At 39.2% G+C, this 24,377-nt stretch overlaps 1 protein-coding gene across 9 annotated transcripts in view; it reads left to right on the forward strand.

Moving 5' to 3' along the window:
* Filip1 (filamin A interacting protein 1) overlaps positions 1 to 24,377 on the forward strand; it is a 357,204-nt gene that overhangs the window by 260,612 nt on the left and 72,215 nt on the right. For 8 of the 9 annotated variants that reach the window (XR_015449837.1, XR_015449838.1, XM_087207573.1 and 5 more), the window contains 2 exons: positions 14,680 to 14,853; positions 23,150 to 23,328. Coding sequence is in view for 7 of the 9 variants with exons in the window: in XM_087207573.1 (XP_087063699.1) it covers positions 14,680 to 14,853; positions 23,150 to 23,328 (353 nt within the window). In the remaining 2 variants the exon portion in view is untranslated. Of the gene's footprint in view, positions 1 to 3,429; positions 3,788 to 14,679; positions 14,854 to 23,149; positions 23,329 to 24,377 lie in introns of those variants that run through there. The other variant, XM_087207576.1, reaches the window with a different exon arrangement.

Consider the following 24,377-nt stretch of genomic DNA (forward strand, 5'->3'; position numbering starts at 1 on the left):
CTAGTTCTAGTTCTTTGAGGTATCTCCATGCTGATTTCCACAGTGGTTGTACCAGTCTACACTCCCACCAGCAGAGGAGAAGGGTTCCTTTTCCCCCACAACCCTGTCAGCATTTGTTATTGGTTGATTTCTTGATAGCAGCCTTTCTTTCTGGGGTGAGGTGGAATCTCAGCATTGTTTTCATTTGCATCTCTCAAATGACCAGTGATGTTGAACATTTTTTCATATGTTTATTTGCTCTTTCTACTTCTTTGTCTGAGAAATGTCTGTTCATTTCAGATGCCCATTTTTGGATTGGGTCTTTAAATTTGAGAAGTCTGATTTTTTTAAGCTCTTTATATATTCTAGATAGTAGACCTTTGTCTGAGGAACAGCTGGTAAAAAAATTTTTCCACATTGTGGGTTGTCTCTTCATGCTGTTGGTGGTTTTTCTTGGTGTGCAGAAGCTTTTTAATAAGAAGAGATCCCACTTGTTGATTCTTTGTGCTAGTTCACAGGCAACTGAGGTTTTGATCATGAAATCTTTTCCTATGTCTTCAAGAATTCTACCTAACCTCTCTTCCAGCCAGTTTAGTGTTTCTGTTTTAACATTTAGATCTTTAATCCATTTTAATTTTAGTTTAGTGCATGGTGAGAGACATAGGTCTAGTTTTAATCTTTGGCAAGTTGAAACCCAATTTTTCCAGCACCATTTATTAAAGAGGCTATCTTTCCTCCAGTGAGGGTGTTTGGCTCCTTGGTCAAAGATGAGGTGGCTAAATGTGTTTGGAGTTGTTTTTGTTGTTCTAATCTGTTGCACTGGTCCTCGGGTCTGTTTCTTTGCCAGTACCGTGCTGTTTTTTTTTTTTATCACATTAGCTTTGAAGTATAGTTTCAAGTTGGGGACTGTGATATCCCCTACCTTGTCTTTGTTGCCTAGAATTGCTTTTGCTATTCTGGGTCTCTTCTGGTTCTAAACGAATTTTTGGATTGTTTTCTCAAGGTCCATGAAGTATGCTGCTGGGATTTCAATTGGGATTGCACTGAATCTCTATAGCAGTTTTGGAAGTACGGCCATTTTCACTATATTGGTTCTTCCTAACCAGGAGCAAGAGATGTCTTTCCATTTTCTGATATCCTTGTTGATCTCTTTTTTCAGAGAAGAGGTCTTTGATTTCTTTCATTAGGTTGATTCCTAGGTATTCCTTTTTTTTGGATGCTATTGTGAAGGGAGTTTTTTCCCCAGTTCCTTTTTCCCTGAGTCTGTTGTTCATGTACAGGAAAGCTATTGATTTTTGTGTGTTGACCGTGTATCCAGCTATTTGACTGAATTTGGTTATTAAGTCTAGAAGACTTTTGATGGAATTCTTGGGGTCTTCTATATAGAGTATCATGTCATCTGTAAATAATGACAATATGACTTCTTCATTTCCTATCTTTATTCCTTTTAGTTCTTTCTCTTGTCTAATTGCTGTGGCTAATGTTTCCAAAACTACAGGAGTGGTGAACAGGAGTGGTAATAGTGGACATCCTTGTCTTGTTCCTGATTTTTAGTGTGAAGGATTTAAGTTTTTGACCATTTAGTATGATATTGGCTGTTGGTTTTTCATAGATGGCTTTTATCAGATTGAGGTAGAGACTGTCTACTCCAATTTTTTGTAGGGTTTTTTTTTTATCATGAATGTATGTTGGATTTTGTTGAACGTAAAAGGAATTCTAAGAACTAACAATATTTAAACAAACTTAACAATGTTGTTAAATATTTAAAAAGCAATTTAAAAATATTTATGTTCCTAAATTGGAGGGCTCATCCGGCCAGTTGTGTTCTTCACCCATGGGCAATGCCTTCTTTTAGCACAAGTGAGTTCAAGATATGTTACTTAACATTGTTTCTTACTGATACTGGGTTTTAAATAGAATACCAAGAAGAGATTAGAAGAAAAACAAAACAATGTCTTTTCTGTAATATAATCTTTTGACCGTGGTGAAGGAACTACAGACTCTAAACATTGTAGTCCAAATTCTTGGAGCTACTTCTTCAAATCACATCAACAAATAGTTCAAGAGGCTCACAAGTGCAGAGTGAGCAGACATGGACTGCCAGGGGTCTGTGAGGCTTGTGGCACAGGAAGTGCAGTTATGGTCATAAGTGGTTCCAGTGTCAATGGATATTGACAGCAAAGGAATGAGAAAAAGGCTCTGAGCCTTTGACGTATTGATTCAGGTTATGGAAAGGTTTGTTTATGTTACCCAGTAGATGCAGCTGTTCCACATCAGCCAGTCACTGTAATGAAGGAGAAACAGAAAGAAGAAGTTGCTTTTGATTGGACATCTACTGTATCCCAAGCACTGTATTAATCACTTCACATGTATTTCATTTTCATACAGATTGGGGAACTGAAGTTCAGAGCCAACTGACCCAAGTCCCATGGCTATAGAAAACAGCAGAGCCACAATGTGTGTGACTCCTAAGGGTTGGGTTGGGGAAAGAAGAGACTGACTTCAGAGGCAGACTTGCTCACTGAAGGCTACACCTGCACGAATGTGCCTGCTTCTCATACAAGACCGCATAGGGCCTTATTTCTCTACCACACTCATCTCTTGACTAGGGATAAAAGTCAGGAAAACAAAAAGAAAAACAAAAGAAAACTAGCTCTAAGTTTATATCAGGAAATTGTGATTTAAAAAAAATAACTGGACTCCATAACTACTTAACAATGTACATCTTCAATACCTCAGAAAATTGATATTTATAACAATCACCCTGGGTTTTCAAAAGATGTGAACTTATGTATGTTATATTTTTTAAAGTAGAGAAAAAAAAATTTATAACATATTTGAGGATGCATCTTATTCCCAAACCCTGAAGGTGATTTAAAGTACTGACTCTTGATTTTTTTTTTTTTTTTTTTTTTTTACAATATCCAGTGTGAATTCCCTGTGTGTTTAGAATGGCAGAGGTGGTAGTGGTGGTGGTTGTTGAATAAAACTAAGCTGCAGTGTTGCTAAGTTGATCTGATGTATGTTACAAATATAGAATTATTTTAGGTTAGAAGCTAACATGAACAGATTAGAAAACACAATAAACCCGAGGGACCTCAACTTTATGTGATTCAGATAAGCCTCCCGTATAAATTCTGTACAATGGACAATGTAGTAGTGGACAATGTAGTAGTTTTATCTTGTTTGCTTAAAATAGTCTCTCTTTTGAAAAAGTACTACCCATATTTCTCAGCCCTCACAGTCTGAGGATAAAAATAAGATCAAAGGCTTTATAAGGCCAGCTCAGCCTTCCTGCCCCGCTCCCTGACCTTCCTCTCCAGGTCCCCTGCCACACTGCCCGCCTTGTCGCCGCCCTCCTGCTCCCACGCGCGGCCACAGGCTGTCCGTGAGCAGGGACCTGGCCTGTCCCTGGTCTGTCACCCAAGCCTCCTCGGGGGGCTGCTCAGGCGGCTACACAGAGAGCAAATGCTCCTCCCCGCCTGCCTCCCCTCCCGCGGGCTGTGATGCCTTGAATTCTAACTTTCTGATTCCCCAGGCATTGATGTGGGTTTTCTTCGCAGTCCCCAGGCGTGGGGAGCGGCTGAGTCGGGCGGAGTCTGGGGCCAGGCGCGGGGCTGCCCTGAGACTCACCCTGCCCCTCTGACCCTGCTCCATTGTCCTGCACCGAGACGGTGCCCTTCCTCCCTCCGGATGAGTCCTTCGCTCTGTGTAGGCCCCGCAGATGGGGCTGCACAGAAGGATTTCAGCCAAGCTGGAATGTCTTCCAGTGACCAGCCAGAAAGGAGGCGAGCACAGAAGTAAGGAGGTGAGGAGAACTTGGCCGAATAGGCAGGGTTGTGCCGGAGATGCCTGGCCCAGGTCTTGTTCTGCTGGTTTACGCTGAGGATTAAATGTACTGAGCTGGATAAACAACCACCAGACTTCCTCAGCTTGTGCCTCAGTAACGACTTCTCCTTTCTTCCCGGGAGCTCGTCCTGGCTTCTTACCTAACTCCAGAAAGCTGGACCCCGTCTGCTGATGTCACTTGGAAGCGCCCAGTTGGTAATAGGGCCTTCATCAGTCAACCCCGAACAAAGAGCTTGCAGTCTTTTGGAACTGAAGAAATTAAACACCGTAGGATCACAGCGTGAGGGAACGGGTGACCTTATCTAATTTCTAGTCCAGGACACAGCAGCTGTTTTACTATTAATATCCCGATGTGTGCAAAGAAGAAAAAAGAAAGAACCCACTTAAGTAATAAAACTACACCTAAATCTATGAATGGCAGTGATGTTTAGATGACTAATCTCAAGGAAATACCACTATACTTTTAAAATTTATTACAGGGTATTTTTATTTTTCTTTAAAAAATGATAATCTCTAGAGAGAAGATTGGGGATGATTTTAATTTTCTTCTCTTTATTGAACGTTTGGAGGTGAACAAGTTCTTCTTATTCTTCTTTCACAACTTGGGATAAGCCATGACTGTAATGGCAGCATTGGGGAGGCTGGGGCAGGAGGGTCATGACTTTGAGGCCACCCTGAAGTTCATAGTGAGATCCTGCCTCCAAAAACAAAAAAGTAAAAATGGCAGTAAAATACACATAATGTAAAGCTTACCGTCTTAGCTATTGCTTGGTACACAGTTCAGGGGCATCAAGTATATTGGCCTGGTTGTGCAACTTGTCACCGTCCACCTCCAAAATTTTTTAAATTTTCTAAATGGAAAATCCTATACCCATTAAATAATGATTTTTTTTTCCTCCCTCCTCCCGCTTGCTCCTGGCAAGCACCATTTTACTCTCTGTCTCTGTGAATCTGACAACTGTGGTATCTCTCATCAGTGGAATCACATGGTACTTTGTCCTTTTGTAACTGACTATGTCACTTAGCATAGCATGTTCAAGTACTATTGCTATTACAGCATGTGTCAGAATTTCCTTTCCACTTATGGCTGAAAAATATGATATATATTTTTACTACATTTATATGTTTACCCACTCATCTGTTGAGGATACTTGGGTTCTCTCCACTTTCTGACTGTTGTAAATAGTGCTGCTATGTGTGGTGTATGAATGTCTATTCAAGTCCCTGCTTTCAATTTTTGGGGGTATATATTCAGAATTGGAATCGATGAGTCATATGATAATGTTATTGACTTTTGAGAAATTTCCGTACCGTTTTCTATGATGATTGCACCATTTTACATGTCTATTAATACTATACAAGTGTTACAGTTTCTCTGCATCCTCACTAGCACTTGTTATTTTCAGTTTTGTTTTCTTAATAGCGACCCAAATGGATGAAGGTGGTATCATCTAATTGTGATTTTGATTTGCATTTCTCTAAAGATTTGTGATATTGAGCATCTTTTCATGCACTAGTTGACCATTTGTCTATTTTTCTTTGGAGAAATGTCTATTCTTTGCCTATTTAAAAATATTTTTGAACTCCTTTAATATCCTTTTGAAGTCCTTTAATATCCTGGATACTCACCCCATCAACCATATGATTTACAGACATTTTTCTTCCAATTCATGAGTTGTTTTTTCACTTTGTTGGTTGTGTTCCTTGATACATGGAAGTTTTAAAATTTGACAAAGTAAAATTTATCTACTTTTTTTCTTTTACTTGTGCTTTTGGTATTGCATAAGAAATAACTGCCAAATTCAACATCATGAGGCATTTCTCCATATTTTTTTGATTTTTATAGCTTTAGTTCTTACATTTTGATTACTTGAGATAATTTTTCTATATGCTGTAAAGTAAGGGTCTGACTTTATTTAGTCTTTTGCATGTGGACATCTGGTTTTCTCACTGCCCACCCATTGAGTCGTTAATAACCATGTGGAAAACCATTTGACAACATATTCAAGGGATTATTTATGGGATCTCTATTCTACTCTATTGATCTATATGTCCAGCTTTATGACAGTGCCATGCCATTTTGATTAGTTGAGTTTTGTCATAAATTTTGGAATCAGAAGCATGAAACCTCCAACTTTGTTCTTCTGCAAGATTGATTTAGCTATTCAGTATCTCTCGAGATTCCATATAAATTTTAGAGTCAATTTTTATGTTTTTATAAAAAAATCATTGAGATTTTGAGTGTTTTAATTTTAAAAACTCAAACTGTTATGGTGACAATAAAAGCAAATTTTAAGATGAAAAATAGCATCTACTGATACCTTAATAAAAGATTTCTTGTGGATGATATCTATCTTAGTCATTTTCCTCATCACTGGACAAAATATGTACCTACAACTTAAAGGAGGCAAGGTTTATTTTGGTTCAGGTTTTTAGTTCCTAGGTGGCCGACTCTAAGGCAGGAGAGCGTGGAAGGGCCTGGCAGAGGAAAAGCTGCTCACCTCATGGCAATCACATGGGAGGAGGCTGGGAAGGAGGTGCACACTTCCCCATCACTGCCCCAGTGACCTGTCCCCAACTAGGCCTCACCTCCTCACAGCAAGAGGGCTGCAGCACCCCCTGATTCATTTACCTTCCCAAGGCCCCACCCATCAATACATGAGGCTCTTGGGCACATCTACATATAAAGCGTAACACTGTCTGGTGTGAAGTGCTAGTCTCTAATGATTAGGATCTATAGACAGTTTTAGGCTACTATTGACCATATACTTGTAGAGGAAAATTTTTCCAGACAAACTGAAAGTCACATTTTCAGCATCAATGGCCTTTTAAACTAACCATGCCTGAGTGTTCTCCTTGTATGCTGTATTGCTAATGACGTTAACTTTGCTTTCTAACATTCAGGAGAAAATGAGTTTAATTTCTGTAAGAGTAACTAATAACATTATAAATTATGTTTTTTCTTTTAATCCATTTATAATATTAGTATTTATGTAACTAGGGTAAGTAGTATAATACAATTTGTATGAGATTTAAAGATAGTCCATTTCCTGTTTCAACATTCTGGTGAAATATACTGTTGTTTCTTTTTCAGTTTACATATTTTCTTTCTAGAATAAACTTAAGAAGAACAAAGTGTCTTCTAAACTGTAGGAAAAAATGTCAGATGAAAGAGAAAAGAGGTTGACAAAATGTAATTGTTTAGGTCTTTTGAACAAGGATAAGTAGCTAAGATTGTTCTGAGATTCTCAATTTATCCCTTTCTGACTTCACATCATTTAATTTTACATTGTTTTATTTTAGCAAATACTTATTGAGTACCTATCATGTGGCAGGCACTCTTTGAGTCCTCACGGTGGCCTAAGGAAACAGACAAGTAAACTAATAAATGACCTTCTGTAAATAGATACAGAGCAATTGAGTCCCCAGGCTGGGTAGACATTCACAGAGAGGCATGTCCAATCTTCCAGAACCATCTCTTGTGGTAGGGCTCCTTGTCCACCACAGCAGCGGAGCCATGTTTAATCAGTTAACTAAATAATACGAAGTCATGACCCTGTTTGCGGACTGTGTCATTTTGGTTCTTTCATAAGCAGAGGAGCAGATTTAGTTTTACCTCAAGATAAATTTCTCCTGAAAGTCAACAGCTCCTGGCGGGAATGCATGGTTTCAAGTGCTCAGTGTCATTAGGCAGAGGCAGGTGTCCTCTCGGCCCAGTGAGCGACCAGCGTGCCAGGGGCCGTGGCAGCATGGCTAGGAGTCTATCCCGAGCTATCTGCCTCCAGGAATTTTTTTTATCTGTGCTTTTTCCTAAACACTAAAATTGTATTAAATATTCTAGGATGAGAAAAGACAGGTAACAGGTACCAAGTTATAGTTAGGAGTTAGAAGTTCTGGTGTTCTATTGATCAGTAGGGTGACTATAATTTTTTTAAAAAATGTACTATATATTCCAAAAAAATCTAAAAGAAAGGATTTTGAATATTTCCATAAGAAAGAAATGATAAATGTGTGAGAAGACAGATATGTTTACCCTGATTTGAACATTACACAACACATACATGTGTTGAAACTTCACATGGTACCCATAAATATGAACATTTTTATGTCATTGAAAAATGAATAAATTGTATTATCATTCTGAAAACATTTAAAACTACTTGGCATTCACCTCAAGCCTTTCAGTAAGCCCAGTGCTGCAGCAGAAGGCACCATTTCCCTTCGGGGTCCAGCTGCCAGGGTTACTGATCCCCGTTTTAGAAGTATAGAAAGAGCTATGTCAGGAGGGCATGAGAACTAAGCATTCTTTCTTACTAATAGTATTTTTTTTTCAAATATTGAAAAATTCATCAAGTTTAAAATACAGTGAGAATTATCACCAGGCAAAATAATCAATAATGGCATTTTTCTTTTAAAGAAAGCTGTTCTAAAATTTAGCTCCTGGGCCAGGGATGTAGCTCAGTGGCATTGTGACTGCCTGGCAAGCATGAGGTCCTAAATTCGATCCCCTATACTGGGAAAACAATAAAATAATAAAATAAAATTCAGCTCCTGTGCATAGCAAGACTGTTTGTGGCTGCACTACTACATGTAGAGATATTATGGAACATGGAATATCCAGTCTCCTTCTTACTCAATATTTTCCATAGGGTGACTGAAGTGTTTTAGTTTGCCTGCGGCTGTCCCTGGTTTTCAAAAGTCCAGCTTCCCAGGACTCTGCTCCCCTTATTTCAGGCAAATTGGGACAGTTGGTAGCCCTGGTTTGTCCATAACCAGTGAGTACTTCCCACTGTCCCCAAGGACTCCTGGTGTAGCCTGCTGATCTGAATCAACCATACTTGTCTGGTGAAGTAAGATCAGTGCGACTGGTGACACAGGGAATCAGATGTTGCTGCTGAGAACCTTGAACTACCCCAAGACCGTTTGAGTGCTTTTTACGCTGAACTGGCCTATGTGTCCTACACCTGTGGTTTCCAATGGTAGCCGTGCTTTAGAACAACTTGCCGAGATATTTCAAACTACAGTTCTTGGATTGTACCGACAGACCTGCTGGTTCAGAGTCTCTGTGTTTTTCCCATAGCACATAAATGATCATCCCACCACTCTATTCTGACCATGCCCCTGTCCTGCTGCTTAAAAAGTCCAAAGTTTCACTCTGCCCCATGACAAATGCAAATTCATTGTATGATTTAAAGGGCTTTTCATGAGTTTATCACTCATATTGCACACTCCATGGATCTCAGACTACTTGGCCTTTGCAGACAGTCTGTCTTGGCCTGGAACGCTCTTCTTTTACCTCATCCTTTCTTTCTCTGGTCAGGTACTCCTTGTGAGACTCCAGATCACTTCCTCCAGGAAGCCTCCTCTGTTAGCTCAGATTCAAGTCAGGTGTTCTAGCTGAACTTCTTGGCCCCCTGTATTTCTTCCCTTATTAAGTCACATTGCATTGTCTATATCACTCCAGATTTGAATTCCTGCGGATGCAGTTATATCTCTAATAATAAATACAATGCATCACACGAAGTAAACATGTACAAGTATTTGAGTGACTGATTGGCCTCCTTTTGAACCTATTTTCATTTTGTCTCCCCTGACCCCTGCTTTGCCAACAAAGCCCGGATGCCCTCCCTGGACTTTGTAAGATGAATCACTTGCTCACCTTTGGCCTTGACCCTCACAGAGCAGCTCTTTGCTGCCCCCACATGTTTGGAATAAGCTCCTTATATGGCCAAGGGACAACCCTTTGCTGCACTGGGTCTTCTCCACAGGCAAAGAGGAACTGGGTCCCATAACAGGATGTGTCTGTTCCTATGCCCTGATCTCTGAGCTGTTCTCCCACATCAGCAAGAGTACACAAATTGAACATTTTCATTGTCTCTTCTTCGCTCAGTTCTCTTCCTGCTCTTGGATAGAAGAAGGCAGCTCAGTTTGAGAATCCTCTTCAAAGCGTTCTTCTTTTTGGGTCTCTTTAGGGGCTTCCCAGAATCCCAGAACTTTAATCACTTGCTTTTGATTAAACTTCTGTGTGAAAATAAGCTTTAAGGATGCCAAGCTTTCTGAGATTGAAATTTTATTCTTTTGTAGAAAAATTAACAAGTTTCTCAAACTTGAAATGTGAAGTGGTTTTATTTTTTTAAAATGCAACTTTTTTACATAGATTGAATTGTATGTTTGGAGTAGTGAAGAAATGTATTGTGATCACATGGTCATCTTCACTAATCCATTGATTAAAAGGACTACTAATTAATGATTTACTATTTAAAACTGTAACAGGAATTTAAAGACAGTATTGTTTCCCTTCCGTGATTATTATTGTCACAATTAAAAGGCCAGTAGTAAGTTTATGCTGAATAGTGTGGTTCTAAATAAATAACACACAGTATTACATCATGTTAGACTCTTTACCTTGGTAATTAGAGTCTAGGACAGTGACAACAAACTTTTTAGAGCTTTCAATGATAACAAACAGCTGGCTCTAGCATGTATGTCATAGGTTCACATCACTGGTCTGGGATACTTAAACTAAGAAGAAAAGTGGTATATGCAGCACATTACAGTTAATATAGTGGATTTTTAGTAAGAGGTAATATGTGTTTCATATCAGTTGAAACAGTAGAAGCTATCTTCTAAGAGAATCAGGAAGATTTGATCAAAAAGATAAATGCCAATAATATTTACAAAGTTTTAAACTGAATAGCTTAAAGTATTTAACTGAAATAGCTACCTGTTTACAGTTTTCAAAGCATTTTATTTGTGTTACCTTATTAGAACATAACAAAGTCGCTATGATAGAGAGGGCTTAGCTTCCCTACTTTACAGGAAACAGAGTCAAAGAGATTAAATAACATTTGGAAACAAGCTGTTCTGGTCTTAAAACTCCTTTGGAAAAAATACACATAAGAGCAAATTGTGAAATGTATAGATGGTTAAACTCTTTCAGTCTTAGATTTTATATTTGGTGAGGGAAAATATATCTTATAAAATTCCTTTTCTTCCTGTATGCCTAAGGTCATCTAATGATGGAAACCCAACAAAAACTACATTGTTACCATTGATTTACATTCACTGTGTCCGAATTCTATAGCATGCATTTTATATCTGAATCCATCCTAACAACAATCCTGTAAGAAAGTTAATATGCTCCTATTTCATAGATGATAAAATTAAGTCAAATCATTGTTAGCAACCTCACAGCACAGCTATGATTGGAAATTAATCCTGCGTCTCTTTAAACATGTGCTTGTTCTACCATACCATGATGTGATTATATGCATGTTTTAATTCAAATTTTGTTTGCCTGAGAGCTTTAAGATTTATGTGGGTTCTTTTATGCTCAGGACATGTAAACTTGTATTAACTAGTAGTCCAGGTTCTACTCTTAAGATTATTTGATACCAGTTACACTTGAAAGCCACTTTCTGATTACTTTTATCCATAATTAGAGACAAGCAGTTTTTTCACTACTTCCATATGCAAGTAGTTCTGCTGTGATTCCTTCATCTGTCCATTTAGAATGACTAAATCAGAATAAATGTTAGTTGGAAAACCTATATTCCCTACACCACCTAGTTGTTGGTACATTTACTCACCTTAGTGGCTGTCTCATCTCTGGATTCATATTCTAAAAGATATCAAGACAATGCCTAGAGGGTATAGTATAATCTTTGTGATGTTTGGTTTTATATCAACCTTAGTTAACTCCCACAGCAGTGTGCATGGGCTTATGTATAGCCAGAATGATGCTTTTTCACCGTCAGGCATATGAAATAAAACTTTCTACTAAACCATTTCTTTTGTCTCATTTGTGTGAAATAGAAATAATTAAGTATTTCTTCTTTCATTATGAAAATACAACTTTGTTTCTTTTTATAAAATTAATTAAATAATCACTCTTAAAAGTTCATAAAATACATATCAACAAAAACGAGGATAAAAATAGCCCTTAATCTTACCACCAAAAATTTTAGTGTTTATCCTTTTGGTGTTTCAAAAGCCTTTTTAATTATAAAAGTACTATCTGGTCCAATCTATTTTCTAAGATTCTACAATGATTTCTTTTCTGAAGAATTTGAGTTCTATTTTTATTCTTCTTTTTTTTTTTTTACATATCCACTGTAATTTTTTTTAGAGAGCAGGGAGTAGAACATGTGAAATATTTACATTTCACTTTGAATCAACATCTCAATTTATTATACAAATGCCAATATAGTCTCCTTGTTTTCACAAGACAGTATATTTTATGTCTTCCCTGTAAGTCTTTGTAGTTAACATGTTAAAATGTGAGTCTTAGAAAACAGCACATACTTCTGATTTAGAGATGAGGAAAAAGACAATGATTTGTTGTGGAAACTTCTAGATGGACAACCTTCTGTCATTACCATTTTTTCACTTTCAAATGTGATTCTAAATTTTTCCTCCTCCTCGTTCCATAAATTACTGAATTTGCAGTTTCTCCTTTCAAGATAAAATTTGGTCAAAGTAAAAGGTTGACCTCAGATGTGAGCATGACATAAAGAAGAAAGGCTGCAGCACCATTCTAAAGACAGTTAAAAAAAAAAAAAAAAGCACTTGCAGCAAAATAGAAAGTTTAGGTCGGATAATGCCATACATTTACATTCATATTCAATTTAGTTACTCTGTATCTTAACCAATTAGTGTGTCGGTAACAAAATGCCGGAGCCTGGGTACTTTATTATGAAAGAAAATGCATTCAGCTGACAGCTTTGGAGCTGAAGGTTCCAAAGCCCATCAGCTTGGTCTCTTGTGAGAGGAGTATTGGCAGCACCACAGCATGACAGATGGCACCATGGCAGAAGAGTGTGTGAGAGGGAGGGAGCAAGCCATCATAAGACGTGACAGGAAGCCAGAGAGATCCAGGAGCCAACTTGTTCTTTTCTATAGCTTGCTCTCTCAGGGACTTGCCAGGGTCCTGGGAGAACTACCCACCAAGGATCTACTTAACTTCCACTAGGTCTCAGCTCTTAAACTTTTACTACCCTTCATATCCACAATGAGAACCCAGCTCCCTGCACACGAATCCTTGGGGGTCACATTCACACCTGGCAATGGGCACAGTAATCTCAACCCTGGAATCACCTGGAACTTCTGAAAGGTACCAGTGTATGAGTCCTTCTCCCAGAGATTTGGGTGTAGGTGGTTTGGGATGGCCTGGGCATTCAGATTTTCTGCGGTTCCTCTGGAGACTCCAGTGCAGCCAGGGTTGAGAACTATTTCTTTAGAAGATGTGACTGTGTTCACTTGTGTGAGCTGTGAACTTAGGAATCCTTCCTTCCTTGAGCCCAGTAGTGATGTATACATCTTGAGGCTCCTTTGGTACAGGACTGCCATGTACAGTAGGGAGTTAGGCCTACTCTTCTCTCACCAGGTAAGCTGCACCCTGATTCAGGGATGTAGCTTCTTGATTAAGCAGGTACCCTTTTCTAACTTGCACTAAGACATGGTGCAGATGGACCTGCCTCTGAGACAATGGGTAGGTCCTTTCCTTCTGCAAAGAGACACATTGCCTCTCATTAACCTATTTTCTGACCTCAACAATATTCTACCATTCCATATCAATAGGTTCTTCAAAATTCATATTTTCCATTTTTGTCTTGAAATGAGCACATGTATATGTGGCAGAGATGCTGAAATATGCAAATTTCAGTTCATTGATGTCTCAGAAATAAAGCAGTCTTCAGCCATCTGGAATTAGATTAATTTGGAGACTGAAAATGCAGTAAAAGTGGGAAACCTCAAGAAACATAAACTTCATATGGTCATATTGTGAATATAGTACTTGTGGTTTCTCTCTTGTTTAGGCAGCCATCATAATGATCCAGGTTTATTGTTTCAGACACGTAGTTAGCATTAATACAGGAGAAAACTGTATTCCACCGTCACAGACTGAAACTCTCTTCCCAGCCAGTTTGTTCTTTAGTACAAGTTGGAATGAAGTCAGAATATGTAGGCCATCACCATTGCAGGAAAAACAGCTCTGGTATATCCCGGGAGTACATTCAGTAAATGTCAGCTCCATCATGACTAGAAACAGCTTCGCACCCAACCAGTAAAAAATGCATCCAGATGTGTTTGCATTATGTGATGAGGACCAAAGATAATGCCATATAAAACCTACAATCACATGGTTTTCCTCTGGAGCTTCAGCAAGATCTTAGTTGTGCTAAGAAATTAAAATAACAGGCATAATCCCACCAACCTGACTCACATGGTAGCAATCTGGATGTTAAAAGAGTAAAATTTCACTTTCAGGGTGAATACGTTAGATTACAAAGCCCAGCCCAGCATAATGTGAGTTCACAGCCATGTGTTTCTGTGCAAAAATGAATTATCTGATGGGAAACAGGAAATCACTAATAAGGACATTTGTTGATTATACATGGAGTTATAGCTAACTATAATTAGCACGGAGCTATATAGAATGGACAGAGCAGGGTTTTCCTTTAAACCAGATTTAGATACAACATTGAAAGCATAAATAGAAAACTAGAAGATTTTACATTGTCATTGAGCTCGTGTGCACTGAAACAGATTAGGAATCCCAGGACCAACTCTATCCTGCCCTCTCCCAAATCACTGCTATTCAGATCAGGCAATTTTTATGTGGTTAATATTAGCACAAACCCTTTTCTACTTGCCTGCTTGCTAGCAACCCGAAGCAGAATATCTGCTTGCCAATCTGCTGTTGGTAAAAAATAAGAGCAGAATACTCAGTGAATTTGCCAATACTCGTGAAGAGGTGGGGATCAATTCAATAATCTCCATTCAATTTTCTGTGCCTCGTGTGTGATTTAGATGACTAATTATCTGACCTTGCTGCACTTTCTACCACAGGCCAGAGAAGATGTGATCCACATGCTGAAGACGGAGAAAACCAAACCCGAGGTTCTGGAGGCTCATTATGGATCTGCAGAGCCGGAGAAAGTGCTTCGGGTCCTGCACCGAGATGCCATCCTGGCCCAAGAGAAGTCCCTAGGAGATGATGTCTATGAGAAGCCCATCTCAGAGGTAAAATACGACACCCAGAAGTCTCCTTAGAAGGAAACAACAGAGAGGTAGCTGCCTATTCTTACAGCTTAGCATTTTCTTCCAAAGGCAAAATTTTTACAGTATACTTCTATAGTATGAAAGTATAAATAATTGAAGGGCTATAGTGGATAAGTTTTAATGATAATTTCAGAACCTTAAATATGATTCAAGTGTGAAATATATTTTTCCATTTCATTATGATAGTTGCAAGCTCTTGCAGTATATTTTTATTTTACTCTCTAAGAAATAATGTATGTAAAAATTTGAAGTGCTTATCAATTTTAACATTGAGTTGTCAGAATTATAATCAAATTGGTAGCTTACAATTAAATTGATTTTATTTTTTATATTTATGGTTTAAAAGTCATTCTTTCTGGTATCTTAAAGACTGTCATAATTTAAAATTTTTTATGTGAGTAGCTAAAATACAATAATTGAGGGAAAATCCCAATGAAACACTTAGGGCAATCTTTTAAGATGAAAAGAATTTTATTAGGGCTATATTTAACCATTTTTATACAAGATTGTGTTAAGAGCTAGGGACTATTGTTATTCATTACCCATGCTACCACATTAAAATATCCTCACATAGTAACAGAAGTTCAATGCCAATTTAGGGTACCAGTTTATGGATCTAGCCACATTGATTCTTCAAAATTCAGGTAAAAGTTCATAGCTACAAAATTAGTATTATGAATAAAAATATAGAAATTAAAAGTTGAAGCACCTTATTATAAATTTTTTTATTCATTAAGTTTATTGGTACATTTTAGGTATACAGTATGAAGACATTCATCATTGGGAATTTGTACCTTTACATAATCTCTCTTGATTCTTATTTTTTCCCCATTCCCCTACCCTCCTTTCAGCCCCTCTATTGCTCCCTGTTTACAAAGACTTTGTTTCCATTTTTTCATTTTCTCATATTAATTCCATTCCCTTCTTTCTTTTCCCCTAACCCTCCCACTTCCCCTTCCCCTTTGTCCCTTTTCTTCCTATTTCACATTATCTATTATACCTTTTAGTCATTATTTACACTTTCAGTTTCTCACACCAGAGAAACTATTTGGTATTTACACGTGTGTCCTATTTATTTCACTTAAGAGTATCACCTCAATGTGCATCCATTTAGCTATAAATGTTTCTAGTTTCTCATTCCCTATGGCTGAGTAGTACTCCATTTTATTAAAAACATCACAATTTCTTTATCCAGTCTCCAGTTAATAGGAAATTGGACTGTTTCCATGTTTTAGCTATTACAAACTGTGCCACTATGATCATGGGTTACACATATATTGCTGTGGTATGATTGTTTTAATTCTTTTGGGTAGATACCCAGCAAGGAAAGAGCTGAGTCAAATGGGACCTCTAGTCCTAGTTCTTTGAGGTATCTCCATACTGATTTCCACAGTGGTTGCACAAATCTACACTCCCACCAACAGTGGAGCAGGGTTCCTTTTTCCCCACAACCCCACCAGCATTTGTTATTGGTTGATTTCTTGATAGCAGTCATTCTTTCTGGGGTGAGGTAGAATCTCATCATTGTTTTCATTTGCATCTCTTGAATGACCAGTGACAGTGAATATTTTTTCATATGTTTATTTGCTGTTTCCACTTCTTTGTCTGAGAAATGTCTGTTCATTTCAGATGCCCATTTTTGGATTGGGTCTTTAAATTTGGGGGGTCTGATTTTTTTAAGTTCTTTGTATAGTCTAGATAGTAGACTTTTGTCTGAGGAACAGCTGCTAAAATTTTTTCCCTACATTGTGGGTTGTCTCTTCATGGTGCTGGTGGTTTCTCTTGCTGTGCAGAAGTTTTTTAATAAGATGAGATCCCACTTGTTGATCCTTTGTGCTAGTTCACGTGCAACTGAGGTTTTGATCATGAAATCTTTTCCTACACCAATGTGTTTAAGAATTCTACTTAACCTCTCTTCCAGCTGGTTTAGTGTTTCTGTTTTAATATTTAGATCTTTGATCCATTTCAATTTTATCTTAGTGCCTAGTGAAAGATATAGGTCTAGTCAGAAGAACCAATAAGTGAAAATAGCCATACTTCCAAAACTGCTATATAGATGCAATGCAACCCAATTAAAATCCCAGCAGCATACTTCACAGACCTTGAGAAAACAATCCAAACATTCATTTGGAACAAGAAGAGACCTAGAATAGCAAAAGCAATTGTAGACAACAAAGACAAGATAGGGGGGTATCACAATCCCCAACTTGAAACTATACTACAAAGCTACTGTGATAAAACAGCATGGTGCTGGCAAAGAAACAAAGAAACAGGACCAGTGGAACAGATTAGAAGATGCAAAAATGACTCCAAACACACTTAGCTACTTCATCTTTGACAAAGGAGCCAAACACCCTCACTGGAGGAAAGATAGCCTCTTTAATAAATGGTGCTAGAAAAATTGGGTTTCAACTTGCCAAAGATTAAAGCCTAGTATAAATTTATCTTAACTTATATCAAGCCTGTGGGACAGCTCAGTTGGACAGATCTGAGACAAGATCTCATTTAGGCACTATTCAAAATGGACTGCTGCTTTTGTAATTTTCTAATTTATGCAACAAAGATGAACTGGAGCTCTAGTCTCATCTTTTTCTAAAATGTTGAGATGATTGTGTGGCAGAAAACAGTCAGCAGGATGGGTCCACTTCCATGTCTGGTAGCTACCATCACTAGCTGTGTATGGCCTTCTTCAGGTCACATAAGCTCCTAATTTCTCAGATTGTTCATGTGTGAGGTGGGAGAAACCACTCTGTACACCTCACAGAGTAGTTAATAAGGTTTAAATGGAGCAAGGCTTACATCATTCTTAACGTAGTGCATGGCACAGGCACAGGCTACATACTCAAAAAATTTTTGCCATCAGTACAGTGTTCTCTAGGACTCGAGGATGATCAGTGCTCATGGCCTTAATTGGTTCTGAATGTGGAAAGATTTGAGGAGTAAAAAGGGCACATAGAGGTAAAAAACATAATAAATAACCTGGATCGGACAACTCAACTTGGATAAATGGACTCATTAGGGCTCCTTGATTCTTTTCTCTCCTGGGGAGAGCTTAGGATGACCCCCAAAAGGAGAGTCAGGTCTACAGAACAGACATACTTACCCAACCTCCATGCCTCAGCCCCATGAGTTCTGTGGATAGTTCAGAGAGGAGTTTCTGAACTACCTTCGGAAGCTATTCCTCCTGTGGGCAGAGGAGCAGAGCAGAAGCACTTACCATTTGTTCTGGAATTGGCAAGCTTCTTTTTTCCTTTCTCCTCTCAACAATCCAAAGAGTCATTCTTCCCTTGGGTAGAAGTGAGGTAGAGAGAAGGACAGACAGCACAGTGCCCAGTACTAGAAATGAAAGCCTGTCTTGTGAAAGAAACAGAATGATAGAGAAAAGGTTTTCTTTCACCATCTACAGATTTTGGTCTCTTAATCCTTTGGTATTAGCAATCAAGTTCTTGTTATGTGGGAGCAGTCTTGCTTCCAAGTTTGCAAATTGGGAACCCCAATATATCAAAGTCCCCTGAAGTTCCTGGGACCACAAGCAAGTAGTCTAGCTCTTGTTCCTAAAATCCATTCTGCACCTCAAGCCCCCAGATCACTGCTCATTATCATTTCCACACCAAATTAGGCCCAGCTAGATTTTCCAATAGAATTTACCAGAGGTTAAGCAGTACACCCACTGCTCTTTCCTCTTGGAAGAAGCTAAATAGCAAATATTAAATCCTTCTAACTTTCTTGTATACTAAAGTACAGAATATCATAGGTCATAATTCTTAACCAAAATTTTGGTTTCTTACTTTCTAATTTCTTATTCTGCTTATCCTCAACCAGAGGGATCTCAATTGACTGAAAACTGTTTTTTGGTTTCCCCTTCAGTAAAATGAGCTGGCCTCATTAGCATGTCACAGTGGCATTAATATGTCCTAAAGACCCCGTATCCTTTTAATAAAATAATCCAAAGATTTATTAGGATACATGTAATTATCATAGTACCGATTTATACTCACAAATTTAAATATATATAATAAAGTCCTCCACTCCAAGATCAATTTATTTCAACCACCATTACATTCCTTGACCCTAGTACCTGGTGTAGCACAGGTCTATGTTACTCTTACCAAGATCAGAGCAGAGACTTGGGCTCCTTTGAGGGGAGGATAGAGAACGTCTTCAGCTGCAGTAAGCCCTGGACAGCTGGGGCAGGTGTTCACACCAGAGGGCCTGTCACCATCAGAAGCTTAATAATGACAGGAAATGTTGTGCCCTACGTCCACTGGAGGGTCTGTGTGCAGGCACTGTCTTGGCCTTCAGTGAGTGACATTTCCAACATACCTGTCTTTTGGCAAAGTCTTGGGACTTGTACGGCTGTCTTCCTCAAAGCATACCTCCTATTTTAGCTGCTCCCCTTTTCCACTTGTATATTTAAAACCACTTGAATCCTATTTTTTCTCAGCTTCTATGCACAGGCTTAAGCAATCCTTTTCTTTGAAAAGAGGCTCTCCTGAAGTCTGTGAGACTTGGGCCCTGAGAGGAGCCAGGTACTGTGCTTCTTCAGAACTAACCCTTCTCTCTGGCTTTGTTTTTGTTTTTGAGACAGAGTCTTGCTCTGTAGTCTAGGCTGGTCTTAAACTTACTATGTAGGTATGATCCTCCTGATTCAGCCTCCCAAGTACACTACCACTTTTGGCAAGTCTTCCCTTATATTTGAATATAACCCATCCTATTCAGGCAACAAAAATATTTCCTGCCACTGATATCTCTTCCTGTGGTAGGAAGGGTCAGCTGAGTTGTTTTTATTTGTTTATTGTTAGCATTTTAACCATTTTCTTTGAGTGCTCCCCTTCTTTCTCCATTCCTATTTTATGGATTTCAGAGGGATATAATTTTTTTTGCTTCTGTTTCCCTATGCTTTCAGGCCTGACCTTTATTTTCAAATATGGCTTCCATAGTCTCACTGTGTGGTCTCCCTCGGTGACAGATGCAAGGTCAAGCTGCTCAGAGTTGGCCAAGACCATTTGCTTAAAACAAATTGTGTCTGTTCTTGTGTCCTTGATGTGGATGCCTTTCATGAAGGGCCCTTTTCCTGTTGTAGCACATCCATGTTTAGACTTCTCTGCTGTTTTCCTGCATGGATCCCCTTTTGTTTGTCTCCTCTTTCCTTCAAAGCCTCTGTCCCAAAGTTTTTTGTGCATGTTCAGTTAGGCTCTGAGTAATACCAACACCTCTACTTACAATGGTTGACACCCTGGAACTCACCAATGAAGCCTTTGAATATCTTATGCTCATCTTCCCAGATTGTGTTTCTTAAAGTGGCCCATATTATATATAATGGTTTTGAAAAGCTGTTATAATCTTTAAGGGAAAGACCCCTTTCTGATCTCATGAAAGACTGGAGATCTGCAGTGTGCTCCTCAGGTGTTTCCTGGGTCTTGGCTCCTCCTTCCTGGGGTTCATACTGCTCTGTACTCTGCACCCTCTCCCCCATTCCTCTGGTTCCCCATTCTGATTCAGCAATGATTAAAACACCTACCTCTCTTCTGGCCCCATCATTGTTAGCACTTAGATCCATTTCCCTTTTTGTAACCTTATTCCACTCTTCAAGGCTTTATATTTCCTCTTAAATTGATTTCTCCCTTGCTGAATTCCTACAGGTATCAGAGCTATGACCATGTCCTGACCCATGATCCTTTTAACTAAATATCCTGAAATTGTTTCCCACCTCCAGGCCTTGCACGCTCTGACAACTTGATTCATTAGAGTAATATTTCCAGGTGCTCTCTTTCCCTAGGAAAATTTTGGCCTTTGGCTTCATGATGATCTCATTCAATTTTCCTTTATTTCTATCCAAGAGGACATTATGCTTCCAAAGCAATCGATGCCCATTCCATTTTCACTGTTCATTAGTAAAACCCATTCCTCTGTGCCGAGCCACAGCTTGGATCCTGAACACCAAAATCCAGATACACAGTATATATGATTCATGAATCTCTCTCTGGTCCAGAGTTATGGTGGATGGTCTTCAGAGTCTCTGCATAAGCCACAGAGAGCCAAGAGGATAGGCCACCACAGTTCTCTTGTAGGAGCGCGATGTCTGAGTGTTTCCAAATAAAATAGCAAGAAATAGCATCTGCCATGGCTGATCTACTGCTACCAGCTTAAGTTCTTATTTGGAGAATTTAAATTAAAAGTTAAATCGTTACACTAATGCCTCCACAGTTTAAAGTTTGGGCCTGAGTACTGTTTGAGCAGCATAGGCATTGAGACAGAAACATGGCCTTCCTGATAACGTGATTCTGGGTGGGCCAAGCTGAGTCCAGAGTGCATTGTCCACAGAGCATCCTGCTTCAGTGGCCTCTCCCAGGACAGCAGCTGCTTTGAACCCTCAGTCTCAGGGGCCCACTTGGACTGAATGTAGGAAGGCGGAGGCTGCCTCCCACAATTCTTGATATTTCCATTTGTCCATCTGTCTCTTTGGATTTCTCAGTCAACCATCCAATTAATAATGCCAACATCTTCCCTGCACCATTCCTTGGATGGGTTGAGAGGTGCTGGGGAAGGTTGGGTCCTTCAGAGAACAATGGATAGGCTGAGTTGCAGATGCCCAGTTTCCTGTTCCAATCACCCCTCCTTCTTTAGAGAGGAGATGGGGAGGGTGTGGACAAACAGGCAGCAGGTTCTCTTCAGATTCTTCCAAGGACAGAGGGTCCTATTTTATGGTGATGTAGGTAGGGTGAGAAAGGGGGAAAGTTACTAAAGCTTTCCCCATGTTTGATAAGATGATGCATCAGCAATACTAGATGAATTCCTTAAATATGGTAAAAATCACATTTGTAGAAAGTTGGGAGTGTTCCTGAGGAGAATAGTTTGCAATAGGGACCTATTTCAATAGGAAACTTCTCGTATAGACTGTATAAACAAAACTTTATCAGAAGATAGAGAAATATATTTCACCAAATCCTAATGATTTTAGATATCATCAGCTGCCAGTTAATGTGGGCTTCTCCATCTGGCCACTGGTTCCTAAATAAAGGCAGTGGAGATGTGGGAAGAAGGTACTGAGGATGATGGGGCAGCTTCTGTTTTATTTTGGCCCCAGAAGCAATCCGTTTGTGATGAGAATTGTACAGGAACAGAGAAAAAGTCCAATCCTTCTTACAACTGAAGGGCAAACGGCTCTGATGTTGACACTCTGAGATGCCCCACTGGGTTGTTGGATTGAGCAAGGATTTCAAATGTCTGTTTGGACTATAGCAGCAGTGAGGTAGTGGCATAGGGGTGGATTTCTCCTTCCAAGGGACCTGTGACAGTGTCAGGATAAAACATCACAACTAGAGGTGCTGCTACTGGCACCTAGTGGGAAGGCCAGGGATACTGCTAACCATTCTCTACTGCAGCAAGTTCCCTAAATAATCTGATCTAAAGTATCCCCATTATCTCAATTATTTATATCGATAATTATTTAGATCTTTAATTAGACTATTAGTTGATATTATGAATAATGTAGCCTCAGTAGTGCCAATGATGAGAAAGCCTAGTCCAGTGAAGATTTGGCCCAATTTAACAAGCATTTACTGAACAGCTACTTTGTTCCAGGTACTGTGCTAGGTACAGTACTAGGGACTAAAAAGATGATCAAGGCATGATCCCTTAAAGGTCTGATACCCTGACCAAAGAAAATGGAACAAACAACTCTGTAATAGTATTTGCTAGACCTCTTGTAGAGCTATATACTTTCTACAAGTTCTAAAATCCTCCTTATATTTAGCATCTCTCTTTTTTTTTTTTCTTTTTGCATCGCTTGAAAGAAGAGGATTTTGGATCCCTCATAGGGTTTTTCCTAGAAATGGATATAGCTTTAAGCCTTAAAAAAAGATTATTATGCCAGGGGAGAAGCTTGGTACCTGTACATGCTGAGACCTTAATTTTTCTGAGGTCAAGAGGGATGTTTTTCAGTTTCTTTCTTTGTGCTATCTCATTAAAACTGTGGAAGAGTTTGTTCTCCTGAAAGATTAGGAACCATGACTGTATTTACAGAAAAAGGACCCGAGGGCCAGAAGTTAAACTATAGCTTGTTATTATTTATTGAACATTGTGGCTTGTTTATGAAGTCAGTTACATAAAGCGCAGGGATGGTGGAAATGGAGGAGAACACCACATTCAGTGGTCTCCTCTCCAGGTAATCAGTCACCAGACAAATGTGAACCACTCCCTGGAGTCCTGTGTGAGTGAAATAAAATGTCGCACTTCCCCATCTTTGCTTCCTCAGCTGGACAGGCTGGAGGAGAAGCAGAAGGAGACATACCGGCGTATGTTGGAGCAGCTGCTGCTGGCAGAGAAGTGTCACCGGCGGACAGTGTACGAGCTGGAGACGGAGAAGCACAAGCACTCAGACTACATGAGCAAGAGCGACGACTTCACCAACCTGCTGGAGCGGGAGCGCGAGAGGTAGCTCGGGCACCTGTCCCTGTCTGTCCTGCTCCGTGCCGCAGCCCGGTTCCCCTTTCTTGCCTGAGGTTATCAGGTGAATGTGTTTGGGGTGCACATGTGTGGGATATCACGTTCCCACAAGGGTGCTCCCACAAGGGAAGAAACCGAGGGAGCTTGCATTTGAACTTGATCAATGAAGCGTCTACATTTGAAAACCTTCCCTGTGAATTACCTTCTATTTGAAAGAATCCACTTTTTCTCTTTCGGGTTGAAATCTACTTTTCAGGGATTTTTAAACTTAACCATCATAAGCAAATCCTACAGTATTTATTCTTCATACTAGTGTAGAAAAATCTTAGTGTTTGGTTCCATATAAATGACTTGATGACTTTACAGCCTGCTTTACTTTTTAAGAGCCGCATACCTTTTAAAACTCCTTATAAAAACAAGCCCAAACCACATAAAAACCGAATGTGCTTTGCCTCTAAGCCTGTTCTCACAGACATTTGGTGTTCTCACACCAGAACTGCCACATATGAAGCAGAAGTGAAAAACTTTGTAGTTAGCTCTTCTGTACCATGTTTTGAATTACTCTCTCCTTTCCCTCAGCTGACTGGTTAGGTCTGTGACTCCCAGTCTTTGGAACCAAAGTTATTGAACTCCAGTGACTTGAGTCGCCAGTATGTCTGCTTCTGTGTTTGGGGCTTGCAACTGAGAGCCACTGGCAAACATCTTTATCTGTTCCAGCTTCACGATTTATTCAGTTACCAGAAAAGAGATCCAGTTTTTTTTTCAGTTAGTTTAGCACTAGGGAAAGCTTTTCTAATAAGAATAAATAAAAGATGAATCAGAACATTATTGGTAATGTTTATCAACATGTTTGTTGTTGGGTTTGGCATAGGAGAAATGAAAGAGGGAACAATGGCTGAAGTGTTATGTACTGTCCAACAAGTGTTGCCTTATTACCTGACCACATTCTAATGCAGAATATCTAACCAGATGATTGTTGTACTAAGAAAAATAAAGGAGGGAAGAAAGGAAAAAAAGAAGAAAAGAAGGAGGGACGG

Source organism: Heterocephalus glaber, unplaced genomic scaffold (assembly GCF_053883595.1).
Source record: "Heterocephalus glaber isolate CG9 unplaced genomic scaffold, H.glaber_assembly_v1.0 deba00000818, whole genome shotgun sequence".
Taxonomy (NCBI): domain Eukaryota; kingdom Metazoa; phylum Chordata; class Mammalia; order Rodentia; family Bathyergidae; genus Heterocephalus; species Heterocephalus glaber.